The sequence below is a fragment of the Nipponia nippon genome, unplaced genomic scaffold (assembly GCF_047370975.1).
Source record: "Nipponia nippon isolate SJK-2023a ecotype South Korea unplaced genomic scaffold, ASM4737097v1 scaffold_8, whole genome shotgun sequence".
Classification (NCBI taxonomy): domain Eukaryota; kingdom Metazoa; phylum Chordata; class Aves; order Pelecaniformes; family Threskiornithidae; genus Nipponia; species Nipponia nippon.
In genome coordinates, this window is record NW_028262402.1 from 7995826 (window position 1) to 8007923 (window position 12098).

Genomic DNA, 12098 nt, shown 5'->3' on the forward strand with positions numbered 1-12098 from the left:
GAAGCACAGTATTAGCTCCTTTTCAAAGTGAAGATTGGACCTGGTGTATCATACCTGCATATATACCCTGCATAAAACATGTTGGATGCCTACAGCTCTGACTGTGGTGCCTTTTTCTTGGGCTGCTGTGTATTGACAGGAGTCAGCAAAGCAAAGCATTCGAACTAGCATTTTTCAGAGGGAAGAGGCATCACCACCCGTCTTCTGTGAGACAGAGGGGCGAGGGTATTTCACCCCTTGGTTTCAGACAGAGGTGCTGAATTTATGCCTCCACAGTATTTGTGTGAGCATGTTTGTTGTGTCTGTTTTGTTATTTCTGGTAAGTAATTTATAACCTGAAACACTGGTATTATAACTCAAAGCTCATACTAGGATTAGAGTTTTAAATTTGCCCATTATGTTTAGGTTTTTTGTTCTGATCTTTGAATGTCCTCTGAAGCCTCAGCTGAAAAGAGGGGCTCAGAGGCTGAGGATACTCTATTGACTGAATATGCTTTATTTCTTCCCTTTTCAATTAAATCCTGATACTTCCCCAACTGTGCTATTAGGGTTTGGCTGTGCAGCTCCTTGTGAGATTCAAGAAATGTGGGGGTTTTGAGCTGCTAGGCACCTAGGGGGGGTCTCACATCCATAGATAAATGATGGAGACATAAACCTTTCCTCAGGCTACTCCGTCACCTTGGGCAAGTAGCTTCCCTCTTCAGTACCATGACAAAGCAAGTGGGCATGGGAGGCGAAAGCTTTGCTTGCTGCTGCTGTCTCCATTACTCAGAGGTACAGATGTCACCTGCTCAGATGTCATCTCTCTTTAGCAGCAGTGGGAGGCCAGTGGTCTGTTTCAGCCTGTGAGAAAGTTCAAGAGGAAAGATGTGTATGTTTGGACAGCAAATGCTCTCTGAACATCCATTTCTCTTCAGGGAAGCAGTGCTGCGCTGAAGGGAAGTTTTGTCACCCAGACTCCCTGGCTGGAATACACTGGCTTGAGATGTGTGGATTGAAATAGTTTTACAGCATTTAATATTTTATAAAAGAAAAATTAGGAGGCCGTTTGTTCCAGCAATGTATAGTTGGATTCAAGTCTTGGCCCTTTTGAAGTGCTGGAACTCTCCTAGGTTTTAGCAGGATTAGGCTCTGTGCCACATTCTGTTGGGTCCAGCAAGACTTGGGCTGGGATTTTTTTCATTAAAAGCTTCATTGCATGATCTGGTGTGGACAGACAGCATTTTGAAACAATGATTCACAGAAGAGAAGCAAAGAAAATGAAAATATGAGGATTGTCTAACATAACACTTCCTTGTTTTACTGCAGATACGTATTTGGGCTCGGAAAGAGGCAGTTAAAAATGGGTATGTTGACTATGCTTTAAATATCACAGGACCAATATTTTCATTTCTGGAAGACTTGCTTAACGTCAGCTACCCTCTGCCAAAGACAGGTGAGATTAATTAAATGAACCAGAAATGGCTGCTGCTGATGTAACATTCGTAGAAGAAATGGGTTCTTTTGCAGTATTCTCTTTTTACAGCTTACAACATTCATGGAATAAAACCCCTAAGCTTTAACTCACTGAATTCTCCTTTCTGCATCATGGCTCTTATTAACCCATAACTCAGCATTCTTACCTTCACATCACACTCATTCTCTTAAAGCATCATTTCCCAATGAAGGGGCAGATGAGGCTTCAAAGTGGATAGAAGGGAGTTGTTCAGTCACATGGCTATTTCTGGGATGCATAGACGTGGTACAGGCAAGTCCCTGTGTCCTCCTAGTAAATCCCTGCTTGCTATAACCCACGTCTCCCTAAAGCATTCCTTGATTTCTTCAATATGTCCCTGTCTTACCTGTGAGTTGGCTATATGTTCCTGCACATTCCTCCCCAGAAAAAGATTCCTGCAGGAAAACATTGCTTCTGCTTAAAATAGGCATCAGGTAAGTTAGTTAAGTCAAGCTTCAGTCAAGAAAGAAGGGTGCCATCATGTGGTTGACTGTACAGTTTGTCCGCTACTTGTTCTTGGATTCCCAAGGGCTTCAGCATTAATATTATGGGGGAACATGTGCTTTTATACAAATTGGTAGAATATTGAGAGCACAGAGGGCAGTTCTTACTTAAAATGAGTTTTGACCTGGCTATGATCATAGGAGAGCGCAGGATTGTGGAGGAAGAATTGCCCTCCTTTCTGGACTAGATGATTTGTTGATTTGTCAAATCTGTATTTTGGCACTTGAAAGAAATAAATTTTCATCTGTGTAAATGTGTTATCTCCCAGTGTATTTAGAATAACACCACACTTCTTATGGAAAATGTAATATATGCAATTGTCACTTTTTAGATTTTGTTATCTTAGTAATCATACAAGATACTCACAGGCTGTAGACAATTCTGTTTCATGCTTGTGTTGTTCTGTTTAGCAGCAATGTCAATACATTAATTCATTAGTATAAAAATATTACAAAATAGAATTAGAAGAACAGTATCACAGACTTCCTGTTCGGTAAGATTTCAGTTTCACAGAATACTGTAATACCATTACAATCCCCACTGTAAAGTCATGCAATACCAACTGCATTTCCCACTGACTTTCTTTGATGTTTTGCTTAAAAATCAGTAGGATTAGATCAACCAAGAACAGCTCCTTGTAAATGCTAGAGATTTCTATTGTGAACTCAAAATGTGAAATTAAGAATAAACACATTTAAAATTAGAGGTATTTAAAGGTTTGTCTTCACCTGATTTTAATGCAGTTATAAGTGAGCTCTCTTGCCCCAGGCTGGCTAGATGAGGGCTGCCTCACCAAAAGTGAAATACCTTTGCTGTAAGCCTGAGGCGATAAGCCCCGCTGAAATGCAGTCTAGCTTTGCTGGGGTTCAGCACCACGCTTAGGTTAACTGCATTGCTTTTGGACTGGAACTGGCTCAGAAAAACCTTGTGTCTTCTTCCAAAATGCTCTGTATACCTTTTGCAAATTTTGTTCTTTGCTGCTGAGTTTACACAGTATATCTTTCTTTGGGATCCTTGATGTTCATCCAAGGCCCATCTCTGTTTCGTCTGACTCTCACATTTGAACTGGAAAACTGCTCCCTGTGCGTAAGGCAGAAGGCGAGCACAGAGGTAACAGTCCTGCTGTGGAAACAAATAGATGATGTTTCTAAGGCACCTTTCAGATAAGAGGGGAAAGGATCCCTCTACTCACAGAGCTGAAAGAGCAAGATTTTTTTCTTTTATCAGTTGCTAGGCTGAAGTAAGAGGTGAGTATGATCCTTCCCAAACACATGAGAAACTCGTGCAGAGAACAGTTTCTAAGAGCCAGAAGTGAATATATTCTCTCCTAGCATTGGTAGAATACAGCCTTCATTTTTGTTCAAAACATTGGTATGTACAAGATACAGTACAGATCTGGGATTCATGGGAATTTATTATGTGGCTCCCTGAAAGAATGGCAATCATAGAGGAAAAGTACAACAAGAAGAAATTTCATAGACCATTTGCAAGAGTGTTGCCATAATACAGCAAAGAACCACTAAAATATAGTATCCTTTAATTGCACACTGAACCAGTGGGAGCATTAAAATCATGTGAGCATTTTACTTCCAAAAATTTTAAAGGTACCGTTTTTTTTTTCCTCTGTTTGAATCAATTTAGATCTGGTTGCACTGCCTGATTTTGGAGCAGGTGGCATGGAAAACTGGGGACTAATGACTTTCCAAGAATCATCATTGATGTACCTCCCAAGTGATAAACTCACAAGCAGAAAGGCAATGATTGCCATAATTGTGTCACATGAGCTAGGACACCAGGCATGTGGTAAAAAATTCTGTACATTTATTTGTCTATGAGGTTGTTGCCTTCCAGTTGATGATGATGCAGTCACTGATTAGTAGAAGAAAAATAGTGACTTGACAGTAGGGGGTGTGAGCACTAGAGGACTGAAAGACTATTTGATCATATGTTCAGCTGATAAATCAATATTAAAAGCAGATTCCGTCGTATTACAGTCTGCATACTGACTGCACAGGACACATTGATACAAAACTGTTAATGGGCTACTTATTTTCTTTTCTTACTCAGTACCTGAATGCCATACCAGAAAATACTGTAGGGATGACACAGTTCCCTCTATATACAATATACTTAGTACTTTGGTGACAGAATTAATGGACTTCATAAGTATTATTTTGTAGTGGCAGTGCATGTACATATTGCAAAAGGTATTTGTTTTTCTGTAAGAAACAGCCTATGGTACGATAGAACAAAATTAACATGAACACATTTTACACTGTAGCTGGACCTTTGTCCAGTTTTCATAGAGATTTTCAAAATTTTTCTTATTTGGTTTGGAATGATAATGTGGTTTCACTTTTTTTATTGACTATGTTTAATTTACTGTTGTTTGCCAGAGCAACAAGTGTTTGCACTTAGTCAACAAAATTAATGATGGAGTTTAACTTGGCTAATACACTTGTATGCTCTTCTGACAAGCTCTGTCACTTTTCAGACCTTCAGATGAGCAAAGTGTTTTTATTGCAGGCCAATGAAACAAATGTCAGTTTTTAAGAATTAACAAATAAAATAGAAATCTGCAAGTGATCAGTTTTTTGTTAAATGTGAGCTGCCAAATATGAGCACATAGCAGTTGTTGTGGAAGTTTTATTGCTTGCCAAGATAGGGCTTTGCTGATTTTGGAAATGGTTATTTCCCCAGTTCTGTTTATCATCCCCCTGACAATTTCCTTTTGTTAAGAACATGGAGAAATGTTTTTTGTAATTGTTTGATAAATGCCCTACTTTTAATCATAGCCTGATCTTTTAGATCTTTAAATTTTATTGGGAAATGTTTAAAATTGAATAGAGTAAAAGAATGACATAAAGCACTGACATCCATACTCATGGTATGAAATTGTAGGTGAAACAACTAAAAAATAATTTCCCTGAACCTCTGACTTTATCCAAGATGCATCTTTTTCTACTGAATTTCCACTATCTGAAGGAATATCCAGCATTTTATTCAATTGACATGTACACATTAAATAAAGTTACTTCAGCATAGGTATGTGTGTTGAACCTACAAAAATGAAAGCAGCAGTCCAAAGAGATGTTGAGACATTTTTTTTTTCTATTTAAGTGGTTTGGAAATCTGGTTACAATGAACTGGTGGAATGATCTGTGGCTTAATGAGGGACTGGCATCTTACTTTGAGTACCTGGGAGCTACCTTCATTGAACCCAAACTTTCACTGGTAAGTACTAATGCTTACTGAAGTAAGTAAGCTAAAGTAGCAAAGTTCCAGCATGTGGGAAGACAAGGAGGGTGCAGGAGATGGGATTTAATCAAGCCCTGGCATTAGTAACTTAACTCCCCTGGGAAAGAGAAGCAGGTCTTGATTCTTCCCTGGAGGGTTTCCATCTGTTGGGGGCCGTCATCAAACGCAGCTCTTCTGCAGCTGGCAGAGAGGACAGCTGTGATTCTGCAGTGACAAGGAGTTGGTGTTTTGCCCTAGATCTGTCATTTAACAAACCCAGCTTTCTCTCCTGGGTTCTGTAGCTGATAGTTTGCCTCCCTGCCTGTCCAAGCTCTTTTCCAAGCACCCCATATCTGGGTACCTTTACTGAGCAGTGAGTAAGTAGGGCCATTTTGAGTCTGTTTATCCCACTGGGTCTGTGGGTGTCTAGTTGTGGATAAGACCAATATAATGCTCATAGGTAATCTGGCAGCAGGGTAAAACTTCCCGTTCCACCCAAATGGGAATAATCATAAATCCCACAGCGTATTAGAAAACTCCATGCATCATTAAACTCTGAGACAGGAGGATAGGTGCTGCTAATCGTAGCTGTGAGATGAGATGCACTTGCCTTTGCGATCATAAATGTCTGTGCACAGTGCCCTCGGCTTCTGAAGAAAGGAGAAGCCTTTAGTCTGGGCAGGCGCGAGACTGCAGTCAATCCAGTCTGCTTTTTATTTGGCTCAGATGAAATACCATTCGTCACTTTCCTTCTCTAATTCACTGAAGTACTTAATTACATGCTTAATTGGAAACTAATACAGGCATGTCAAATACATTCTGTGAGAAGGATTTTTAGGTCATGGGATACGCTAAGCCCCTGCTTTGAACTTCAACAACAACTGACTTTATTCTCTGTAAAGCAGTGGTTTAATATCATTGAAAAGTATAAAGGCCACCAAATTTTAAACTGGAAAAAAGTCTTTGTGTCCTTTTTAATTTTAATCTTTTCTTTTAGAAGCTTGTCTTTCTAAAAATCAACAATTGCCATTTTATTTATGTCCACAAAGTAAATTTTAATACTGGGCAGTAATTCTATTTGATAAATTACAGTTATGTGATTTGCCTTGGAAGTCCAGGGTAAATTAAACAGGTGCAAAAATACAGTGGAGTTTTATAGGACATACACATTCACAGAATGACAGACTGGCTGAGGTTGGAAGCGACCACTGGACATCATCTGGTTCAATCACTCTGCTCAAGCAGGGCCACCTAAGTGAGTTGCCCAGGACCATGTACAGATGGCTTTTAAACATCTCCAAGGATGGAGACTCCACAGCCTCTCTGGGTAACCTGTGCCAGTGCTCCGTCACCCTCACAGTGAAAAAGTGTTTCCTGATGTGCAGAGGGACTCTCCTGTGTTTCAGTGTGTTCCCATTGCGTTTTGTCCTGGGTACCATTGAAAAGAGCCTGGCTCCATCCTCTTTGCAGCCTCCCTTCAGATATTTATATATATTGGTGAGATCCCACCCCTGAGCCTGCTCTTTTCCAGGCTGAACAGCCCCAGCTCTCTCAGCCTTTCCTCACGTGCGAGATGCTCCAGCCCCTTCATCATCTTCCTGGCCCTTCACTGGACTGTCTCCAGTAGCTCTATGTCTTTCCTCTACTGGGGAGCCCAGCACTGGACCCCACACTCCAGGCGTGGCCTCACTAGCGCTGAGTAGAGGGGAAGGATCACCTGCCTCAGCCTGATGGCAACACTCCTCCTAATGCAGCCCTAGATATCATTAGCCTTCTTTGCTGTAAGGGCACATTGCTGGCTTATGTTCAGCTTGGTGTCCTTCGTGTCCTCAGGTCCTTTTTTGCAAAGCTGCTTTCCAGCTGGGTGGCCCCCAGCATGTCCTGGTGCCCGGGGTTGTTCTTCCCCGGCTGCAGGACTTTGCACTTCCCCTTGCTGAACCTCATGAGGTTCCTGTCAGTTCACTTCTCCAGCCTGTCCAGGTTCCTCTGGGGGGCAGCACGACCCTGTCTTGTATCAGCCACTCCTCCCAATTTTGTGTCATCTGCAAACCTGCTGAGTGTACGCTCTGTCCATCATCCAGATCATTAATGAAGATGTTGAACAGAAGTGGACCCAGTATTTGCCCCTGTGGTACACTACTGGTTACTGGCCTCTGACTAGACTTTGAGCCACTAATCACCACCCAATTACAAATTGAACCCTGAAAATTAAATTTACTGCCTGTTTACAGAGAGAAAAATCAGTCAACGAATTTGATACCATTAATTGGAAGCCTGTGTTCTTCCTGAGAAGTAGAAGTGCTCAACGTGGCCTGCAGTGTTTTAGAAAATTTAGGTTTTTTCTTCACCTTTGTAATTATGTCATTTTCCATCCAGTCTTAGGAGAGATGCTCAGCTGGGGGAATGAATAATCATTTGATAAAAAGAGAACTTTGCTGATTTACACCAAAGGAGCCGTTTTCCCTCCATATTTCTCACTGGGTGACAGCAGAAATGCCACATAATTAAGCCTTGCTACCCTTAGTAGCTTAATGTTTAGGTTATTACTCAGGGTTGCAGCAGGAGAAGCAGAGAATTTAGGAGGAAAATGCTGCCATATTAATGGCATACGTAAATTAGATACAAGTTTTCAGTGTTTGTTCATTTGCTGTGTAATATAGTTGACTTACTTTTCCCTGAGGATTACACTGTTATCGTCTTTGTCAGGCCCAAGCCCACAGTCTTCTCAGATGTAAAATTTTCACTGCCCTAATCAGTAATGTTGCATGTGGAAAATGTTAGGATTGGGTGTAGGGTCCCTTTTACTTCATGGGAAAGTTAGGGAGGGGGAAAAAGGATCGTTCCTTGTTTATTGACAGACTATTTCTATTAATACTAATACCATAATTACATTCTGTCCTGAGAATAAGGATTTTCTTTTAAGCTCACTCAGATTTGTCTTTTTCTTGCAGGATAAAATCTTTTATGATCATGTTGTACAACCTGTCTTAAGGGAAGACAATGAAATAGGAGTTCGATCACTGTCAGAGAGTGAAGACAAGATCAAAGGATCATTTTCTTTAATGTCTCTGTTTGACAGCATCACATACAACAAGGTTAAAAAATATAAAAGTCTTCCTGTTTCTTGTGTATTCTAAACTAATGGTAGGTTAAACTAAGTAGGTTTGAGAGGAACAGTGGAATATTCTGTGGAATTACAATGCTTTTTGTAGGTAGTTTTGTCATTCAATATTTGTTTCTGCTGCATGCACAAAATATTGGATGTTGCGAATCTATTTGGCTATGAAAGAAACGGTGAAAACGTTTTTAACCTCTGTGCAATATGAAGTGTAACCTAACTTCTCTGGAATATAGTTTGAAAAAATACTGTAATAATAATTGCTATAATAATTCTTGTTTTCTCATAGCTTTTTTTCTACTCTAGGGGGCTTCTATTACCTGGATGCTTTCTGGTTTCCTGACTGAGAAGTTGTTTATCAGAGCACTCACTGTAAGTCTGAAAAACTAACATCTTCATCTTGATTTGTAAGGTTGAAAATTACAATTGCACAAATTACTGTTTGTCTTGCTGATGTTTTTCACTGAACCCTCATGAACTCTGATACTTCTGTTTGTTTCTGTACAGTCATATCTGAAAGAATTTTCCTTCTCAAATGCTAACCAAGATGATCTCTGGACCCACATACAGATGGTACTCTTTTTATCTCTAGTATTCTTGCTCTGGTGTTTGGCACAGTCCAAATTTAGAGTATATACTGTTTGTAGAAGACTGCACTGGAATTTGGCTATCCCTAGTGCAGTCTTTCGCTTGCATAAAATTTGCTTTGCTGGCTCTTTTGGCTAATGTCTTCACAAGTGTTTATTTGGCTGCTTTACTACACCTGAGATCAGTGGAGCTAAGTACAAGGAGTAAAAAGATGAGATGGGAAATCAGGGCCAGGTGGAGCTTTGGGTTTCATGGAGATCGCCTAAGCCTACATGAAATTGCATAGCCTGTTCCTCTGGAGCTTAAGTTTTTTCACCAGATCAGAGTGTGTGATGCTCTGGGCTTGACAATCCAAGATGCTGATATGTCACAGATCCAGCAAAGTCTATACCCAGGGCAGTAGCTCAGCATTGCACCCTTTGCTGGTTTTGGCAGAAATCTGAATAAGGAAACAAGTGATAATAATAAGTTTATTTTTTAAAATTCCACTTTCCTGTTCCTCTAAAGAAGGCTTCCATTGTGTTGCAGACTCAGTCTTAGGTTAAGAACAAGAGTGTCACAATTTCAGATATGCAAGGCTGTCACATCTTTTAAGCCAGCAGAGACTGTACCAGTTCACATTATCTTTTTCGATTTGTCTTTACTATTCAGTTTGTTCATCAGGTAGTCACTTAAAAATCTTTGTGTTCTGGCAGCTTTATCTGAGTGAAATTAACAAATTAAGTCTGTCATAGCCATACAGGGGTGTCAGTATGTTAACACTAAAAAGAGAAAGGTTAGCAGTCAGGTTGTAAGAATGAGAAATGTCATCTCAGTACTTCGTAATTCCTAAAAAGGCTTATGCTGTCTTTGTAATAATGTCAATAATGTCCTTTTCACTTTGTTACATAGATTTTTTGCATGAATCAAAGACGAGCAAACTGCTTCTAAGCAGTTACATTTTCTCTAACATGTTAGAACAACCCCTAGAGTGCTGCTGAAGCAATATCAGTAAGTACCTGTTTATCATAAATAATTATAATTCCTGTTTCTCTTGCAGGTTGTAGATGCACAGGATGAAGTTCAGTTGCCAGCATCTGTAAAACAAATCATGGATTCCTGGACATGCCAAAATGGGTTTCCAGTTTTAACATTAAATCTAACCACTGGCACAATCAGTCAGGAACAATTTCTTAATAAAAAGAATGAAAACAGTACTGATTCTTACAAGTATGTTTAGCTTGTGTTTTTATTATATGTTTATACCCTGTTTTTTGCAGGAAACTCATCAGTTAGGACATTATGTTTTGACCATCTGATTATGTAAATTTATGTTTTTTCATGTCATGAGCTGTCAAGTAACATCTGTTTGAGCCTAGAGTTTGCAGTAGTTCTGAAAGCCACCTGTTTTGCCAAAAGGTTGCTTTACTCTGGAGTAGTGACTTTTCTAGCCACATAATGGCTTTGTAAGGACAGACACAGGCCATGAATAGGTTGCAGGGCAGGAGTTTTGCCTGGAAATTTCTTCTTTCCTCATCCCTCAGTTGTATGGACTGGGGACCTGGGTGAACCATGCTGTAGCTTTCTTCCAGTGCATATATTCCCAATCTCTTCTGCTTGGCAAGGGCAAACAGGTTGCATTTCAGTACTTACTTATATAAATGACCCCTTTCTCAGAAAATACTGTGTAGCTGACATGCAGCTCTAAAGTTCCCGTCAGTGAGCATTGCCAAGTTCCTGGTGCTTTTGCAAGTGGTGATACTTATTTAGATGCCTAAAAACAGTGATAGAAGGAGCTGCCTTTGGTCACCCACTTTGGAAACTCATGGTTAGAGTTTGAAATTTCATTAAATTCAGCAGCTGTCATGAGTGTTGGGATTCATGGACAGGGCCCATGGGATGAGTTCTCACTCAAGGAAAAAGTATAAAGGACAGCAAAGCAGTTTTTCCCTGGCTGCTATTGGTGGTCATACAAACAGCCGAAAGAGAAATTTTGACGAGGACCAGAGTTTCCTTTGCTTCCAAGCTCCATGAAGTGCAGTGGATTAGTCCATTCAGCATCTTTGGTTAGCTAGATAAGGAGTTCCAAGTTACAAACGTTAAGTCCTTTACTGTAGTTTCAGCAAGAGGCAACAGCATGGGAATTTAAGCAAATCCAGGGCAAATATTACAGAAATTTTCATTTTCGTGAGCAATTTCAGAGTTTTGTAGCTTTCATCTGTTTTCACTGTGAGGTTTACATTCCCTCAGAAAGGAAATGACAGTTGTCAGAATTACAGTTGTCAGAATTACAGTTGTGTTGCTTGCCTGGAGCCTTTTTTGGTAGATACTCGTCTGAAAAGGAGCTTTATGTTCTGCAGAAATAGGGTGAAGTGTAATAAGTGAGGAGAATAAAATTGTTGCCTGAATAAGGAAAGCCAGAGTACAGAGATACAGTAGTATTCAAATACCTAGCGTTGAATAGTTGTCTAGATATGAGTGCCTATTTAAATCCATGCTAAAACTCCCTTATCTTTGCTGAACCTAAGTGCTGATCCAGCAAAAGTGCCACCATCTGATGAGGTTTTCTGTATCAGAGAGGAGAGAAGGTAGATCGAGATTCTTGTAAGAAGGAACTCATCCAATCTAGTTTAGCATCAGCTGAGGGGGGACAGTTTAAGCATAAGAACTAATCATATTATCTCTTTTTTTATTAAGTAACACATGGATTATTCCTATTTCTTGGATGAGAAATGGATCATCACAACCCTTAATGTGGCTAGATAAAAGCAGCAGTAAGTAATGTATTTGTTCACACACGCTAAAACGACCTGATAAAATCGCACCTAACACTTCTATAAACAGAATTTGAATTGAATAGGGAGATAGTTTTAAAGGCTTATAATAGAAAAATGAGTTTATGGGCATCTACAAGCAAATAAAAAATTCAGTTCTGTGTTATCTCCGTGCTTTCCAATAAACAGCTATATTTTTTGAGAAAGAAGAAATGTAGTCATTAGAATGGGGTAATTATTTTTCTTTGGCAAATCAGCTCTGAACTCCATCAGCTTTTGAATCAGTTACAAGATGATGCAGAGACTGATGTATTTGTGGAATGCTTAAGACCAAAACCGCAATATGTTGTGTGCATATCCCAGCTCTTCATCCTCTGTTTGCAGTGGTTAAAAGCTGCTTTCC

At 39.8% G+C, this 12098-nt stretch overlaps 1 protein-coding gene across 1 annotated transcript in view; it reads left to right on the forward strand.

The window, feature by feature from the left end:
• Positions 1-12098, forward strand: part of LVRN (laeverin) — a 37549-nt gene that overhangs the window by 9757 nt on the left and 15694 nt on the right. Inside the window, exons 4-11 of the mRNA XM_087741707.1 lie at positions 1309-1435; positions 3641-3795; positions 5120-5233; positions 8188-8331; positions 8661-8726; positions 8862-8927; positions 9982-10151; positions 11619-11695. Coding sequence (XP_087597833.1) covers positions 1309-1435; positions 3641-3795; positions 5120-5233; positions 8188-8331; positions 8661-8726; positions 8862-8927; positions 9982-10151; positions 11619-11695 — 919 coding nt within the window. The remainder of the gene's footprint in view (positions 1-1308; positions 1436-3640; positions 3796-5119; positions 5234-8187; positions 8332-8660; positions 8727-8861; positions 8928-9981; positions 10152-11618; positions 11696-12098) is intronic.